The sequence below is a fragment of the Heptranchias perlo genome, chromosome 1 (genome assembly GCF_035084215.1).
Source record: "Heptranchias perlo isolate sHepPer1 chromosome 1, sHepPer1.hap1, whole genome shotgun sequence".
NCBI classification, from domain to species: domain Eukaryota; kingdom Metazoa; phylum Chordata; class Chondrichthyes; order Hexanchiformes; family Hexanchidae; genus Heptranchias; species Heptranchias perlo.
Window position 1 is genome coordinate 1316240 of NC_090325.1, and position 19171 is coordinate 1335410.

A 19171-nucleotide genomic window follows, 5' to 3' on the forward strand; every position below is an offset into this window, starting at 1 on the left:
AACCCGCCCGGGATTGCCCCAATTTTCAGAGCCCTCCCACTGCCCCCGCACTTGGATTCCAAAATCGAGCCCATGATGAGAAGTAGGCTGGTGAGGGAGAAATCAACCAAAAAAAGGCAAGCTTGTGGTACCAAATGATCATCTTCATATGTTTCGAAACAGCTGATGCAAATTCTAACATAGTCTGTAGGCAATTTCAAATATAAAATAGGAGTTAAGGAAAAATATAGGTTCAAGAATACTCTATTTTAATGAAACTTTCCTCAATGTAACATCATCTGTGAGTCAAGGATATGGGGAAAGGGCGAGAAAGTGGAGTTAAGGTAAATATCAGATCAGCCATGATCTCATTAAATGGCGGAGCAGGCTCAAGGGGCCGAATGGCCTACTCCTGCTCCTATCTCTTATCGGGGTGAAGCATTAACTGGTGATTGCAGTCCAAACAATGAGCTGATTGATCATCATATGACTAATAAAAACAGATCTTGTTATTTTTAATTGAGTCATTTCATGGACACACCTGTGGTTTTGCAGTAATTCTCCATGTCCAATCTCCACCATGTTGCCCACCAACACGCTTCACAAACTCGGTTGTTAATATGAAATCGTTTTCTTTTATTTCCTGCACTCCAAAGTTTATCCCATCGTGCATTAGCCAGCCATAGCTGGGCAGGCGGTCACCCTGCTCACATGTATGTCGCAGATTCACCTCTGCTTTGAACTGCTGTAGCCACATCAAGCCTAAATTTTAAAAAATAAATTCAAATTGGATCAACTGTTGCTCAGTTTCTGGATCATGCTGCAATAAAAATGAATAATGTACAATATCCAGAAAACCCAGTCATTCAAAAGAAAGGAGTTTGGACCAAATTCTGAAAGAAAATACCCAAATGTAACCAAGCCTCCAAGCAACAACCCACAAGGTCAGTTTGGATGAATATATCCCTTTGGCTGTTTTTATTTCATCCTTCTGAAATACCAACCCTACTGTATTGTCTGCCCACAGAAATACTTAGAAGTTGCAACAGGGAAAGAGGCCATCCTTTTTTTTCCGTTCATGGGATGTGGGCGTCGCTGGCAAGGCCGGCATTTATTGCCCATCCCTAATTGCCTTTGAGAAGGTGGTGGTGAGCCGCCTTCTTGAACCGCTGCAGTCTGTGTGTGAAGGTTCTTCCACAGTGCTGTTAGGGAGGGAGTTCCAGGATTTTGACCCAGCGACGATGAAAGAACGATGATATATTTCCAAGTCGGGAGGGGAACGGGCAGGTGGTATTGTTCCCATGTACCTGCTGCCCTTGTCCTTCTAGGTGGTAGAGGTCGTGGGTTTGGGAGGTGCTGTCGAAGAAGCCTTGGCGAGTTGCTGCAGTGCATCCTGTGGATGGTACACACTGCAGCCACTGTGCGCCGGTGGTGAAGGGAGTGAATGTTTAGGGTGGTGGATGGGGTGCCAATCAAGCGGGCTGCTTTGTCTTGGATGGTGTCGAGCTTCTTGAGTGTTGTTGGAGCTGCACTTATCCAGGCAAGTGGAGAGTATTCCATCACACTCCTGACTTGTGCCTTGGAGATGGTGGAAAAGCTTTGGGAAGTCAGGAGATGAGTCACTCGCCGCAGAATACCCAGCCTCTGACCTGCTCTTGTAGCCACAGTATTTATGTGGCTGATCCAGTTAAGTTTCTGGTCAATGGTGACCCCCAGGATGTTGATGGTGGGGGATTCGGCGATGGTAATGCCGTTGAATGTCAAGGGGAGGTGGTTAGACTCTCTCTTGTTGGAGATGGTCATTGCCTGGCACTTGTCTGGCACGAAGGTTACTTGCCACTTATCAGCCCAAGCTTGAATGTTGTCCAGTTCTTGCTGCATGCAGGCTCGGACTGCTTCATTATCTGAGGGGTTGCAAATGGAACTGAACACTCTGCAATCATCAGCAAACATCCCCATTTCTGACCTTATGATGGAGGGAAGGTCACTGATTAAGCAGCTGAAGATGGTTGGGCCTAGGACACTGCCCTGAGGAATTGCTGCAGCAATGTCCAGTCCATGTCGGGATTTGCCGTCCACGCGAGCAAATAGTCTGAATCACATTTCCCCTCCCTGTTCCCATTCCCTTTCCTTCATCCATTCCCCCCCCACCCAATCTAATCTTCAATGTTGATATTGTTTCTGCCTCAATCACTAACCCTGAATGTGAATCCCACAGCCTCACAACCCTCTGTGAAATGGGTTTTCCTGCTCTGTTCTGAATCTCTTACATTTAATCTTGTATCTCTGGCTCCTTGTTCTAGACCCTCAACGACTGGAAACAATCTGCTTCTATCTACCTGTCCCATCCTTTCACCATTTTAAACACTTCGATCACATCGTCCCATAATCTGCGTTATTCTAATAGAAAAAGCTTAAAATCTTTCTCTGTATTTATATTTCCTATAGGTGGAGCCCAATACTGCACACAGTACTATATCCTGTGAACCTGTGCCCCCAAATCCCTTTGTTCTTCCACATCACTGAGCTTATATCCATCAGAATATAATTACTGCTGTTAGTTTTTACCAAAATGCATTACTTCACACTTACTGACATCAAATTCCATCTGCTACATTTTAGCCCATTCCCCCATCTTATCAATATCCCTTTGCAACTTTGTTTGGTCTTAAAGAATTAACTATACTTCCTGCTTTGGTATCATCTGCAAATTTCAATACCACTCCCTCTAGACCTATATTGGTAGTGTTTTTTGATGAGGTATCAAAGAGGGTAGATGAGGGCAATGTGGTGTATATGGATTTTCAAAAGATGTTTAATAAGGTGCCACATAATAGGTTTGTCATCAATATTAAAGCCCATGGAATAAAAGGGCAAAAGCAGCATGGATACAGAATTGGCTAAGTAACAGAGAGTATTGGTGAACGGTTGTTTTTCAGACTGGAGGGAGGTGTACATTGGTGTTCCCCAGGGGTCATTGAGGGGGATTGTGATAGACTTCAAGTGGATATAGACAGGCTGGTGGCATGGGTAGACACGTGGCAGATAAAATTTAATGCAGAAAAATGCAAGGTGATACATTTCGGTAGGAAGAATGAGGAGAGGCAATATAAACTAGAGGGCACAACTCTAAAAGGGGTACAGGAACAGAGATCTGGGGGTATATGTACACAAATCATTAAAGGTGGCAGGACAGGTTGAGAAAGTGGTTAAAAAAAGCATACGGGATCCTGGGCTTTATAAATAGAGGCGTAGAGTACAAAAGTATGGAAGTCATGATGAACCTTTATAAAACACTGGTTCGGCCACAACTGCAGTATTGTGTCCAGTTTTGGGCACCACACTTTAGGGAAGATGTGAAGGCCTTAGAGAGGGTGCAGAAGAGATTTACTCGAATGATTCCAGGGATGAGGGACTTTAGTTACGTGGGTAGACTGGAGAAGCTGGGGTTGTTCTCCTTGGAACAGAGACAGTTGCGAGGAGATTTGATAGAGGTATTCAAAATCATGAAGGGTCTAGACAGAGTAGATAGAGAGAAATTGTTCCCATTGGCGGAAGGGTCGAGAACCAGAGGACACAGATTTAAGGTGATTGGCAAAAGAAACAAAAAAGTGACATGAGGAAAAACTTTTTTTTTAAAAACACAGCGAGTGGTTGTGATCTGGAATGCACTGCCCGAGGGGATGGTGGAGGCAGATTCAATCATGGCCTTCAAAAGGGAACTGGATAAGTACTCGAAGGGAAAAAATTTGCAGGACTACAGGGATAGGGTGGGGGAGTGGGACTAGCTGGATTGTTCTTGCATAGAGCCGGCACGGACTCGATGGGCCCCTTCCGTGCTGTAACCTTTGTATGATTCTATATCCAAATCATTGATCTCATTTATTTGTTTCTTAAATGAATCCAGGGTTCAATTAATCTTCCTGTCAATCTGATCCAGCTGTTGCTCACTTTCTGTAAAAACAAATTTCCAACGTCTTACAATCGTGGGCCTGTGCCCTCTTGTCCTGCTCCTCTCTGACACATGTACATATGAAAAGGAAAGACTGAAAAAGCCAAGCTGGTCCAGCGAACCTGTCCCATGTTGTCATGGTGTAACTTCTCATATCATCATTCCCTCCTATGCACCCTACTCCCTGCCCCCCAACCCACCAGCCACACAGTTTCCTAGGAGAGAGAGAGAAAAAAAACCCTCAAGCTAATTTAGGAAATTCCTCTCTGACCCCGAAGATGATTAAACAAGTTCCAAGAAACCAAGGTTGGCTACACTGATGAACTTGTCTAGCTTGCTTTTTAGTGCTTGCGGTGAAATGGTACTCACTGCACACACTGACAGTGTGTTCCTCAGGGCAGCATCCTCGGCCCTAACATCTTTAGCTACTTCAAAAATGACCTTCCTTCCGTCATAAGGTCAGCAGTAGGGATGTTTGCTGATGATTGCACAGTGTTCAGCTCCTCCAATAATAAGCAGCCCATTCAATTTACAGCAAGACTTGCATCCCACCCTGAAAACTGGTAGGTAAGGTTCATGCCACATCTCCAACATGAGAAAGCCCAACCATTTCCCTTCACTTTCAATGGTACCGCCATCAGGGCAGAATCTGGTTGCAAACTGGGCAGAAGTAGAAAATAAAACATATCAGGCTACAATATTTCCAGGAGGGATAGAATGACAGCATATATTGATGTGGAGATGCCGGTGATGGACTGGGGTTGACAATTGTAAACAATTTTACAACACCAAGTTATAGTCCAGCAATTTTATTTTAAATTCACAAGCTTTCGGAGGCTTCCTCCTTCCTCAGGTGAACAAAAACCTGAGGAAGGAGGAAGCCTCCGAAAGCTTGTGAATTTAAAATAAAATTGCTGGACTATAACTTGGTGTTGTAAAATTGTTTACAAGCATATATTGACACCACTATTCCCGGCCAGAATGGAGATGATTGGCTAATTCCCTGGTCAATCACGCCTGTAAGTGACTGAGATTGATTTTACGCACATAATCTGTATTTATGTAACCATCCTCCACTCACTGCATTTTGCTGGAGAAATAATCAATTTGTAATATGTAAATATCCTTCACTCCATTTTGCTGGAGATAAAAAACCTGCTGTACTCCGGAGAAGTTGCTAAGTTTTGGTCCTAGAGACTTTTTAAATAGACTCTATAAATAGACTTTGTTTGCTTTGCTGTTTGCCGATTAAATAAACTTTGCTGTAAGTCCTGCCACACCTCCTACTTATTAACTGACACAGTGCGACTCATTGGCTGACACAGTGGTATCAATAGACATTCTGCGCATTGATCGGGACAGGGTTTAATGAAATAAAAACAGAAAATGCTGGAGAAACTCAGCAAGTGAGGCAGCATCTGTGGGGAAAGAAACAGAGTTAAAGTTTCAGGTCGAAGACCTTTCGTCAGAACTGGAAGATGCTAAAGAGTATGGGGAGGGGGAAAAAAGAACAAAAGGAAAGGTCTGTGATAGGGTGGAGGGCATGAGTGATAAAATGATAAAAGGGATGATGGTGCAAGGCAAGGAAGGTTGTAATGGGACAGGTTAAGTAACAAAAGATTGATCATTGATCAGGAGTAGCTGTAAATGGCAGCAGCAGAACCATTACCAGCACTGACTGACCGAAAAAATGGGAGCAGTGGTTATGATCTGAAGTTACTGAAATCAATGTTGAGTCCGGAAGGTTGTCTCAGGTCCAATCCTGACAAGGGCGGCGCTGTTGTCGTTGTGGCGAACAGACCTCTACCTTGCAGATGCTGAACGCCAACTCTCCAACACTTCCGACTACCTCCCCCTGGCCCATGACCCCACCTCCAAACATCAAGCTATAGTTTCCCAGATCGTCACTGACCTCATCTCCTCTGGAGATCTTCCCTCCCACAGCCTCCAATCTCATAGTCCCCCATCCCCGCACTGCCCACTTCTACCTCCTTCCCAAGATCCACAAACAGGACTGCCCTGGGAGACCCATTGTTTCGGACTGTTCTTGCCCCATGGAACTTATTTCATCCTTTTTTGACACTTTTTTCTCCCCTTGTCCAGTCTCTTCCGACCTACATCCGCCACTCTTCTGTCGCCCTCCCCACTTTATCAGTTTCCAGTTCCCCAGCCTTAACCGTCTCCTTTTCACCTTGGACATCCAGACCCTCTACACCTCCATCCGCCCTGCAGGCCCTCTGCTTCTTCTATGAATGGAGGCCCAACCAGTCCCTTCCACCGCCCTCCTCCGCCTGGCTGAACTTGTTCTTACATTGAACAACTTCTCCTTTGACTCCACTCACTTCCTCCAAATAAAAAGTGTCGCTATGGGAACCTGTATGGGTCCCAGCTATGTCTGCCTTTTTTTGGGATATGTGGAACATCCTTGTTCCAGTCCAACTCAGGTGCCCTCCCTCACCTCTTTTCCGGTACATTGATGATCGTATCGGTGCTCTTGCCCCGAACTGGAAAATTTCATCAACTTCCAATTTCCACCCTTCCCTCACCTTCACATGGTCCATCTCCAACTCTTCTCTTGCCTTCCTCGACTTCTCTATCTCCATTTCTGGGGATAGGCTGTCAACCAATATCTATTATAAGCCCACCGATTCCCACGGCTACCTTGATTACATTTCTTCCAACCCCGCTTCCTGTAAGGACTCTATCCCCTTCCACTGTAGTTGACGGCCCTCGACCGTGTCCGACTATTTCCCGCACTTCTGCCCTCACCCCTTCCCCTCGTTCCCAGAACCATGATAGGATCCCCTTTGTCCTCACCTTCCACCCCACCAGCCTCCACATTCAACGTCTCATCCTCCGCCATTTCCACCACCTCCAACGTGATCCCACCACCAAACACATCTTCCCCTCCCCTTTCAGCATTCCGAAGGGACCGCTCCCTCCGCGACACTCAAGTCCACTCTTCCATCACCCCCAACACCCGCTCTCCTCCCCACGGCACCTTCCCGTGCGAGCGCAGGAGGGCGCCAAACACTCCTTCCAGGAGTAACAGTGATTTACCTGTACTTCTTTCAATTTAATATACTGTATCCGCTGCTCATAATGCAGTCTCCTTACATTGGAGAGACCAAACTAAGATTGGGTGATCGCTTTGCTAAACATCTCCTCTCTGTCCGCAAGGTGACCTTGACCTGCCGGTCGCTTACCATTTTAATTCCCGTTCCCACTCCTACTCTGACTTTTCTGTTCTCGGCCTCTTACAATGTTCCAATGAAGCTCAATGTAAGCTCGAGGAACAGCACCTCGCCTCTCGATTAGGCACTTTACAACCTTCCGGACTCAACATTGATTTCAGTAACTTCAGATCATAACCACTGCTCCCATTTTTTCGGTCAGTCAGTGCTGGTAATGGTTCTGCTGCTGCCATTTACAGCTACTCCTGATCAATGATCAATCTTTTGTTTCTTAACCTGTCCCATTCCCACCTTCCTTGCCTTGTACCATCATCCCTTTTATCATTTAATCACTCCTTCCCTCTACCGACCTTCCCTTTTGTTCTTTCCTTCCCTCCCCTTCCCCTGTACTTGCTCAAAAACTTTAACATCTTCCAGTTCTGACAAAAAGGTCTTTGATCTGAAACGTTAACTCTGTTTCTTTCTCCACAGATGCTGCCTGACTTGATGAGCTTCTCCAGTGTTTTCTGTTTTTATTTCAGATTTCCAGCATCCACAGTATTTTGCTTTTGACAGGGTTTAATGACCTGCTCATTGATTGGGATAGAGAGGGAGTAAATGGAGTAAAGAGAATGAAATTCCTAAAATTCAGGAAGTGCAGGACTCCTTCCTGAAGCTGTGTGTTTGCCAACGAGGGGAGTGGAGTTGTTCGATCTGGTTGTGAGTAATGACATAGATCAAGTAGATGAGTTAAATGTGGTGAGCATCTCAGGAGTAGTGACCACAACAGAAAGGGGAAAGGTCAGTACAAGGAATCAAGACCAAGTAGTGTTGTTACGTGAAGTGACAGGACGGGACGGGGGAATAATTGGACCAGCGTGCATAGATGCATATAGAATTACACAGAAACTACACACAGCAACAAGCCATTCTGCCAGTGTTTATACTCCACACGAGCCTCATAACAATCTAATTACCTCTTCCCACACTGCCCCTGTATTCCTCTATCCCTTCTCCTTCATGTATGCATCAAGCCTCCCATTAAAAATGTCAATACCATCTGCTTCGCGTGCGAGAATGCTGTGTTCCTCAAACTCTGGACTCTTGTGCATCCCCCACTTCCTGTGCCCCACCATTTGTAGCCGTGCCTTTGGCTGTCCAGGCCCTCAGCTCTGGAATTTCCTCTCCGCCTCTCTCCTCCTTAAAGACATTGGTTACATAGAATTTATGCACTGAAACAGGCCATTCAGCCCAACAGTCTATGTCGGTGTTTATGCTCCACACGAGCCTCCTCCCTCCCTACTTCATCTTGCCCTTTCAGCATATCCTTCTATTCCTTTCTCTCTCATGTGTTTATTGAGCTTCCCCTTAAATGCATCTATTACTCCGAGTGAGTTTCACATTTTAACCACTCTCTGGGTGAAGAAGTTTCTCCTGAATTCCCTATTGGATTTATTAGCGACTATCTTATATTTATGACCTCTAATTTTGGACTCCCAACAAGTGGAAATATATTTCTTACATCGCGGAACATAGGAAGATAGGAACAGGAGTAGGCCATTTAGCCCCTCAAGCCTGTTCCGCTATTCAATAAGATCATGGCTGATCTGTAACCTCACTCCATATACCCGCATTAGCCCCACGTCCCTTAATACTCTTGGTTAACAAAAATCTACCAATCTCAGATTTAAAATGAACAATTGAGCGAGCATCAACTGCCGTTTGTGGAAGAGAGTTCCAAACTTCTACCATCCTGTGTGTGTAGATGCACTTCCTAACTTCACTCCTGAAAGTCCTGGCACTAATTTTTAGGCTATGTCCCCTCTCAAACCCCTTCATAATTTTAAAGACCTCTATTAGGGCACCTCTCAGCCTTCTCTTTTCGAGAGAAAAGAGACCCAGCTTTTTCAGCCTTTCCTAATAGTTATAGCCTCTCAGTTCCGGTATCATTCTTGTGAACCTTTTCTGCACTTTCTCCAGTGCCTCTATACCCTTTTTATAATTTGGAAACCAGAATTGGACACAGTATACTAAATGTGCTCTAACCAAGCTTCTATATTGTCCGAGGGTCTTGAGGGAAGTGGCAGTAGGGATTGTGGATGCTTTGGTAATAATTTTCCAAAATTCTCTGGACTCGGCAAAGGTCCCAGCAGATTGGAAAACTGCTAATGTAATACCCTTATTTAAAAATGGTAGTAGGCAGAAGGCTGGAAATTATAGACCAGTTAGCCTAACATCTGTGGTGATTAAAATTTTGGAGTCTATTATTAAGGAGACAGCAGTGGAACATTTGGATAAACATAATTTAATAGGACAAAGTCAGCATGGCTTTATGAAGGGGAAGTCATGTCTGACAAATTTGCTTGAGTTCTTTGAGGACATAACGTACAGGGTGGATAAAGGGGAACCAGTGGACGTAGTGTATTTGGACTTCCAGAAGGCATTCGACAAGGTGCCACATAAAAGATTATTGCTCAAGATAAAGAATCACTGGATTGGGGGTAATATTCTGGCATGGGTGGAGGATTGGTTATCTAACAGGAAGCAGAGAGTTGGGATAAATGGTTCATTCTCGGTGCTGGGTCCCCAACTCTTTACAATCTATATTAACGATTTGGAGGAGGGGACCGAGTGTAACATATCAAAGTTTGCAGATGATACAAAGATGGGAGGGAAAGTGGAGAGTGAGGAGGACATAAAAAACCGACAAGGAGATATAGACAGGCTGGGTGAGTGGGCGGAGATTTGGCAGATGCACTACAATATTGGAAAATGTGAGGTTATGCACTTTGGCAGGAAAAATCAGAGAGCAAGTTATTATCTTAATGGCGAGAAACTGGAAAGTACTGCAGTACAAAGGGATCTGGGGGCCCAAGTGCAAGAAAATCAAAAAGTTAGTATGCAGGTGCAGCAGGTGATCAAGAAGGCCAACGGAATATTGGCTTTTATTGCTCGGGGGATAGAATATAAAAACAGGGAGGTATTGCTGCAGTTATATAAGGTATTGGTGAGATTTGAGGTTAGGATCAGATCAGCCATGATCTTATTGAATGGCGGAGCAGGCTCGAGGGGCCGATTGGCCTACTCCTGCTCCTATTTCTTATGTAACCACAAACTTATGTTTTAGAGCAGAGAAGATTGAGAGGAGATTTGATAGAGGTATTCAAAATCATGAAGGGTTCAGATAAAGTAAATAATGAGAAACTGTTCCCATTGGCGGAAGGGTCGAGAACCAGAGGACATAGATTTATGGTGATTGGGAAAGCGCCAGAGGCAACATGAGGAAAATTTATTTTCCGCAGAGAGTAGATATTATCTGGAATGCATTGCCTGAGTGGGGTGGTGGGTGCAAATTCAATTGTGGCTTTCAAAAATGAATTGGATAAATACTTGAAGGGAAAAAATTTACAGGGCTGTGGGGATACGACAGGGGAGGAGGACTAACCGGGGTGCAGCGGAGCGCCGAGTGAGACAGCTGAGAGTTTGGTGAGTGTGGGGGTTCGGGGAAGTGGGGGAAGGAGGTCCTGCTTTGCCTTGCTTTTCCTAACTTTTTCCGCAGAGCGGCGGACCTGAGCAGCAGAAGACTGAGAGTGGGGAATAAAAGCAGCAGCAGACCTGCAACAAGAGAAAACTACTGTGCGACGTCACACGTGAGGCAGGAGAGTCCGAGAGGTGAGCACAGTGTAAAAGGAGAGACCGAGAGCGGGAGGAGAGTCTCAGAGGTGAACGCAGTGCAAATCTAAGGCAAGTCATGGCAGCAGAGCTCGTACCCGTGATATGCTCCTCCTGCACTATGTGGGATGTCATGGACATTATAGGTGATCCTGGCGACCATGTGTGCAGGAAGTGTGTACAGCTACTGGCTAATCGCATTTCGGAGCTGGAGCTGCGGGTGGATTCACTGTGGAGCATCCGCGATGCTGAGACTATCGTGGATAGCATGTTCAGTGAGGTGGTCACACCGCAGGTAAAGATTACGCAGGCAGAAAGGAAATTGGTGACCACCAGGCAGAGTAAAAAGACGAGGCAGGTAGAGCAGGAGTCCCCCGGGGCCATCTCCCTCTCAAACAGATATACTGCTTTGGATACTGTTGGGGGAGATGGTTTAACAGGGGAAAGCAGCAAGAGCCAAATTCGTGGCACCACGGGTGGCTCTGCTGCACAGGAGGGGAGGAAGAGTGGCAGGGCTATATTCCCAGGGGATTCAATTGTAAGGGGAACAGATAGACGTTTCTGTGGGCGCAAACATGACTCCAGGATGATACGTTGCCTTCCTGGTGCGAGGATCAAGGATGTCACGGAGCGGCTGCAGGACATTCTGGAGGGGGAGGATGAACAGCCAGTAGTCGTGGTCCATATTGGTACCAATTACATAGGTTAAAAAAAGGGATGAGGTCCTGCAAGGTGAATTTAAGGAGTTCGGAGATAAATGAAAAAGCAGGACTTCAAAAGGTAGTGATCTCAGGATTACTACCAGTGCCAAGTGCTGGTGAGTATAGGAACAGGAGAATAGACCGGATGAATGCGTGGCTGCAGGGATGGTGTAGGAGGGAGGGATTTAGATTCCTGGGGCATTGCGACCGGTTCTGGGGAAGGTGGGACCTGTACAAGCGGGACGGGTTACAGCCGAGCAGGACTGGGACCAATGTCCTCGCGGGGGTGTTTGCTGGTGCTGTTGGGGAAAGTTTAAACTAGAGTGGCAGGGGGATGGGAACCTGAGCGGGGAGTCAGAAGGGAATAAAGTTGAGAGCAAGAGAGGGGAAGACCCAGGGGAAATTTACAATACAAATAGTACAAACAGTTAGAATCATAGAAGTTTACAACATGGAAACAGGCCCTTCGGCCCAACATGTCCATGTCGCCCAGTTTATACCACTAAGCTCGTCCCAATTGCCTGCACTTGGCCCATATCCCTCCATACCCATCTTACCCATGTAACTGTCCAAATGCTTTTTAAAAGACAAAATTGTACCCGCCTCTACTACTGCCTCTGGCAGCTCGTTCCAGACACTCACCACCCTTTGAGTGAAAAAATTGCCCCTCTGGACCCTTTTGTATCTCTCCCCTCTCACCTTAAATCTGTGTCCCCTCGTTATAGACTCCCCTACCTTTGGGAAAAGATTTTGACTATCTACCTTATCTATGCCCCTCATTATTTTATAGACTTCTAAAAGACAGAGGGTGGTTGTCGAGGGTTGTTTTTCAAACTGGATGCCTGTGTCCAGCGGTGTGCCTCAGGGATCGGTGCTGGGTCCGCTGTTATTTGTTATTTATATTAATGATTTGGATGAGAATTTAGGAGGCATGGTTAGTAAGTTTGCAGATGACACCAAGATTGGTGGCATTGTGGACAGTGAAGAAGGTTATCTAGGATTGCAACGGGATCTTGATAAATTGGGCCAGTGGGCCGATGAATGGCAGATGGAGTTTAATTTAGATAAATGTGAGGTGATGCATTTTGGTAGATCGAATCGGGCCAGGACCTACTCCGTTAATGGTAGGGCGTTGGGGAGAGTTATAGAACAAAGAGATCTGGGAGTACAGATTCATAGCTCCTTGAAAGTGGAGTCACAGGTGGATAGGGTGGTGAAGAAGGCATTCAGCATGCTTGGTTTCATTGGTCAGAACATTGAATGCAGGAGTTGGGATGTCTTGTTGAAGTTGTACAGGGCATTGGTGAGGCCACACTTGGAGTACTGTGTACAGTTCTGGTCACCCTATTATAGAAAGGATATTATTAAACTAGAAAGAGTGCAGAAAAGATTTACAAGGATGCTACCGGGACTTGATGGTTTGACTTACAGGGAGAGGTTAGACAGACTGGGACTTTATTCCCTGGAGAGTAGGAGGTTAAGGGGTGATCTTATAGAAGTCTATAAAATAATGAGGGGCATAGATAAGGTCGATAGTCAAAATCTTTTCCCAAAGGTAGGGGAGTCTATTACGAGGGGGCACAGATTTAAGGTGAGAGGGGAGAGATACAAAAGGATCCAGAGGGGCAATTTTTTCACTCAAAGGGTGGTGAGTGTCTGGAACGAGCTGCCAGAGGCAGTAGTAGAGGCGGGTACAATTTTGTCTTTTAAAAAGCATTTGGACAGTTACATGGGGAAGATGGGTATCGAGGGATATGGGCCAAGTGCAGGCAATTGGGACTAGCTTAGTGGTATAAACTGGGCGACATGGACATGTTGGGCCGAAGGGCCTGTTTCCATGTTGTAACTTCTATGATTCTAAGATCACCCCTAAACCTCCTACGCTCCAGGGAAAAAAGTCTCAGTCTGTCCAACCTCTCCCTATAAGTCAAACCATCAAGTCCCGGCAGCATCCTAGTAAATCTTTTCTGCACTCTTTCTAGTTTTTTAATATCCTTTCTATAATAGGGTGACCAGAACTGTACACAGTATTCCAAGTGTGGCCGTACCAATGTCTTGTACAACTTCAACAGGACATCCCAACTCCTGTATTCAATGTTCTGACCAATGAAACCAAGCATGCTGAATGCCTTCTTCACCACCCTATCCACCTGTGACTCCACTTTCAAGGAGCTATGAACCTGTACTCCTAGATCTCTTTGTTCTATAACTCTCCCCAACGCCCTACCATTAACGGAGTAGGTCCTGGTCCGATTCAATCTACCAAAATGCATCACCTCACATTTATCTAAATTAAACTCCATCTGCCATTCATCGGCCCACTGGCCCAATTTATCAAGATCCCGTTGCAATCCTAGATAACCTTCTTCACTGTCCACAATGCCACCAATCTTGGTGTCATCTGCAAACTTACTAACCATGCCTCCTAAATTCTCATCCAAATCATTAATATAAATAACAAATAACAGCGGACCCAGCACCGATCCCTGAGGCACACCGCTGGTCACAGGCCTCCAGTTTGAAAAACAACCCTCTACAACCACCCTCTGTCTTCTGTTGTCAATCCAATTTTGTATCCAATTGGCTACCTCACCTTGAATCCCGTGAGATTTAACCTCATGTAACAACCTACCACGCAGTACCTTGTCAAAGGCTTTGCTGAAGTCCATGTAGACCACGTCTACTGCACAGCCCTCATCTATCTTCTTGGTTACCCCTTCAAAAAACTCAATCAAATTCGTGAGACATGATTTTCCTCTCACAAAACCATGCTGACTGTTCCTAATCAGTCCCTGCCTCTCCAAATGCCTGTAGATCCTGTCTCTCAGTTATTCAAGAACAAGTGAAAGGGAAAAGCGTAGAGCAGCAGAAAGTGTACTTTAGGCAATACAGATATAGTGAAAACTAGAAGGCGTAAGGCGATTTACCCAGCATCAAAGCTGAAGGTCAGGCTAGGGTGTGTGGCCCATCTAAGAGTTCTATATACAAATGCATGGAGTATAAGGAATAAATTAAATGATCTACAGGTTCAAATTCAAATTGGAGGGTATGACATGATAGCTATTACGGAGACATGGCTGCAGGATGGAGAACTAAATATACCAGGTTATAAGGTCGACAGGAGAGATAGGGAAAATGGAAGAGGGGGAGGAGTAGCCTTAATGATTAGAGATGAAATCACTTCAATGATAAAGGAGGATATAACGAGAGGTAAGCAGCCAACAGAGACCTTATGGGTTGAATTGAGAAATCGGAAAGGATCTAAGATTATAGTTGGAATTGTGTATTGGACCCCTGGCAGCAGCTCTGAAGTGCTCGATTGTATAAATGCAGAGATTAGACAAGCGTGTAAGAAAGGCATAGTGGTCTTAATGGGGGACTTTAACCTTCACATAGATTGGGAAAACATAAGAACATAAGAACATAAGAAATTGGAGCAGGAGTAGGCCAATCGGCCCCTCGAGCCTGCTCCGCCATTTAATAAGATCATGGCTGATCTGATCCCAACCACAAATCTAAAGAACACAAGAAGTCGGAGCAGGACCCGGCCACATAGCCCCTGGGCCCTCTCCGCCACCCACAGGGCATTGACCGATCCGAACTCAGCTTCATGTCCAATTTCCTGCCCGCTCCCCATAACCCCTAATTCCCTTTACTTCGAGGAAACTGTCTATTTCTGTTTTAAATTTATCTAATGATGTAGCTTCCACAGCTTCCTGGGGCAGCATATTCCACAGACCTACCACCCTCTGAGTGAAGAAGTTTCTCCTCATCTCAGTTTTGAAAGAGCAGCCCCTTATTCTAAGATTATGCCCCCTAGTTCTAGCAACTGTCAGAAAGGTAGTGAATTTCTTGAGTGTGTCCGGGATAGTTTTCCACAGCAGTATGTCCCAGAGGCAACAAGGGGGCAAGCCATACTCGATTCAGTAATGAGTAATGAACCAGATTTAGTTAACGGCTTAACTCTGCGTGAACATCTATCCAATAGTGATCATAACATGATCGAGTTCAATGTAGTGTTTGAAAGGGAAAAAAGTGAATCAGCTGCTAAGATTCTAGACTTGGGTAAGGCCGACTTCAATGGGATGAGACAGAGACTGTCCACAGTAAACTGGGCAAATCTGTTAATGGGTAAAACGACTGATGATCAGTGGGAAATGTTTAAAGAAACATTTAACGTGATACAGAATCGGTTTATACCCCTGAGGGGCAAGAACTCTACTTGCCAAAAAAAACAGCCATGGACAACTAAAGAGGTAAGGGAGAGTATAAGACGTAAAGAAAGGGCACACAAAAAGGCAAAAAATGGCACAGATCCTGTCGAATGGGAAAGATACAAAGATCAACAAAGGGTCACAAAACAGATAGTAAGAGTTGCAAAAAGAGAGTATGAAAAGAAACTTGGAAGGGATATCAAAACCAATACGAAGAGCTTGAAAAGTTACATTAGGAAAAAGAGGGTGGTCAGGAGCAGTGTTGGCCCCTTAAAAACTGAAAGTGGGGATATTGTCATTGACAATGGGGAAATGGTGGACATGTTGAACAATTACTTTGCGTCAGTATTTACAGTGGAAAAAGAGGATATCATGCCGGAAATCCCAAGAAAACTAATATTGAATTGGGGACAGGGACTCCATAAAATTAACATAAGTAAAGCAACAGTAATGAAGAAAATAATAGCACTAAAGAGTGACAAATCCCCAGGACCAGATGGTTTCCATCTCAGGGTTTTAAAGGAAGTAGGTGAGCACATTGCGGATACCCTAACTATAATCTTTCAAAGTTCTCTAGATTCAGGAGCTGTCCCTTTCGATTGGAAAATTGCACGTCACTCCACTTTTTAAAAAAAGGAGAGGGGGGAAAAACCGGGGAATTATAGACCAGTTAGCCTAACATCTGTTGTGGGGAAAATGCTGGAGTCTATAATGAAGGATAGGGTGACTGAACACCAAGAATTTTCAGTTAATCAGAGAGAGCCAGCATAGATTTGTGAAAGGTAGGTCGTGCCTGACGAACCCGATTGAATTTTTTGAAGAGGTGACTAAAGTAGTGGTCAGAGGAATGTCGATGGATGTTATTTATATGGACTTCCAGAAGGCATTTGATAAAGTCCCACATAAAAGACTGTTAGCTAAGATAGAAGCCCATGGAATCGAGGGAAAAGTATGGACTTGGTTAGGAAGTCAGCTGAGCGAAAGGCGACAGAGAGTCGGGATAATGGGTGGGTACTCACATTGGCAGGATGTGACTCGTGGAGTCCCGCAGGGATCTGTCTTGGGGCCTCAATTATTCACAATATTTATTAACTACTTAGATGAAGGCATAGAAAGTCTCATATCTAAGTTTGCCATGACACAAAGATTGGTGGCATTGTAAGCAGTGTAGATGAAAACATAAAATTACAAAGGGATATTGATAGATTAGGTGAATGGGCAAAACTGTGGCAACAGGAATTCCAAGTAGGCAAATGTGAGGTCATCCACTTTGGATCAAAAAAGGATAGAACAGGGTACTTTCTAAATGGTAAAAAGTTAAAAACAGTGGATGTCCAAAGGGACTTCGGGGTTCAGGTGCATGGATCATTGAAGTGTCATGAACAGGTGAGAAAATAATCAATAAGGCTAATAGAATGCTGGCCTTCATATCTGGAGGACGAGAGTGCAAAGGGGCAGAAGTTATTCTGCAGCTATACAAAACCCTCGTTGGACCGCACCTGGAGTACTGTGAGCAGTTCTGGGCACCGCACCTTCGGAAGGATATATTAGCCTTGGAGGGAGTGCAGCGTAGGTTTACTAGAATGATACCCGGACTTCAAGGGTTAAGTTACGAGGAGAGATTACACAAATTGGGGTTGCATTCTCTGGAGTTTCGAAGGTTAAGGGGTGATCTGATCGAAGTTTATAAGATATTAAGGGGAACAGATAGGGTGGATCGAGAGAAACTATTTCCGCTGGTTGGGGATTCTAGGAGTAGGGGGCACAGTCTAAAAATTAGAGCCAGACCTTTCAGGACTGAGATTAGAAAACATTTCTACACACAAAGGGTGGTAGAAGTTTGGAACTCTCTTCCGCAAATGGCAATTGATACTAGCTCAATTGCTAAATTTAAATCCGAGATAGATAGCTTTTTGGCAACTAAAGGTATTAAGGGATATGGGCCAAAGGCAGGTATATGGAGCTAGATCACAGATCAGCCATGATCTTATCAAATGGCGGAGCAGGCACGAGGGGCTGAATGGCCTACTCCTGTTCCTATGTTTGCTGTTACAAAGAGCAGGCATGGGCTCGATGGGCGGAATGGCCTCCTTCTGTGCTGTATCCATGCAATGATTCTAGTACTTAGTTCTTAGCCAACTGTACTTAAAGTAAATAAGTCACACGGTCCAGATGTTGCTGAGGGAAGTAATGGTGGAAATTGCGGAAGTACTGGCCATAATCTTCCAAACATCCGTAGATACAGAGGTGGTGCCAGTGGACTGCTGAATTGCAAATGTTACACCCTTGTTCAAAAAAGGGTGTAAAGATAAACCCAGCAATCGGCCAGTCAGTTTAACCTCGGTGGTGGGGAAACTTTTTGAAACAATAATCCGGGACAGAATTAGAAGTCACTTGGACAAGCGTGGATTGATTCGGGAAAGCCAGCAAGGATTTGTTAAAGGCAAATCATTTTAACTAACTTGATCGGAGTTTTTCGATGAGGTGACAGAGAGGGTTGATGAGGGCAATGCAGTTGATATGGTGTATATGGACTTTCAAAGGGCGTTTGATAAAGTGCCGCATGGTAGGCTTTTCATCAAAGATTGAAGCCCATCGAATGAAGGGGGCAGTAGCAACATGGATACAGAATTGGCTAAGTAATAGGAAACAGAGGGTAGTGGTGAACGATAGTTTTTCAGATTGGAGGGAGGTGTACAGTGGTGTACGCCAGGGGTCAGTGCTAGGACAACAGCTTTTCTTGATATATATTAATGATTTGGACTTGGGTGTGGGCACCGCACTTTAGCAAAGATGTGAAGACCTCAGAGAAGGTACAGAAAAGATTTACTCGAATGATTCCAGGGATGAGGGACTTCCGTTACATGGACAGACTGGAGAAGCTGGGGTTGTTCTCCTTGGAACAGAGAAGGTTGAGAGGAGATTTGATCGAGGTATTCAAAATCATGAAGGGTCTGGGCAGAATAGATAGAGAGAAACTGTTCCCATTGGCGGAAGGGTCAAGAACCAGAGGACACAGATTTAGGGTGATCGGCAAAAGAACCAAAGGTGACATGAGGAAAAACTTTTTTACGCAGCGAGTGGTTAGGATCGAGTATGCACTGCCCGAGGAGGTGGTGGAGGTCGATTCAATTGTGGCCTTCAAAAGGGAACTGGATAAGTACATGAAAGGAAAAAATTTGCAGGGCCACACGGATAGGGTGGGGGAGTGTGACTAGCTGGATTGCTCTTGCATAGAGCTGGCAGGGACTCGATGGGCTGAATGGCCTCCTTCTGTGCTGTAACCTTTTCATTATTCTATTCCTCTAGAAATAAACCGCAGTGCTATGTTTGCAGTTTTTATGTGCTGACATCATTTGCAAAGACACTTTCAAATTCCCAACTGTCCAGCTTTTGGCCCTCCATTCACCACGACAATTCTGCAGCTACCAATCTGCTCAATCACATCCTCACCTTCACCTTTGATGCCCTTGTCCCCAT

The 19171-nt window shown here is 45.0% G+C and overlaps 1 protein-coding gene across 4 annotated transcripts in view; it reads right to left on the minus strand.

Annotated features, from left to right (window-relative positions):
* The window catches only part of mogs (mannosyl-oligosaccharide glucosidase), a 127958-nt gene that overhangs the window by 39890 nt on the left and 68897 nt on the right, over positions 1–19171 (minus strand). For all 4 annotated transcript variants that reach the window (XM_067978303.1, XM_067978250.1, XM_067978380.1 and 1 more), the window contains exon 3: positions 521–741. In XM_067978303.1, the coding sequence (XP_067834404.1) occupies positions 521–741 (221 nt within the window). The remainder of the gene's footprint in view (positions 1–520; positions 742–19171) is intronic.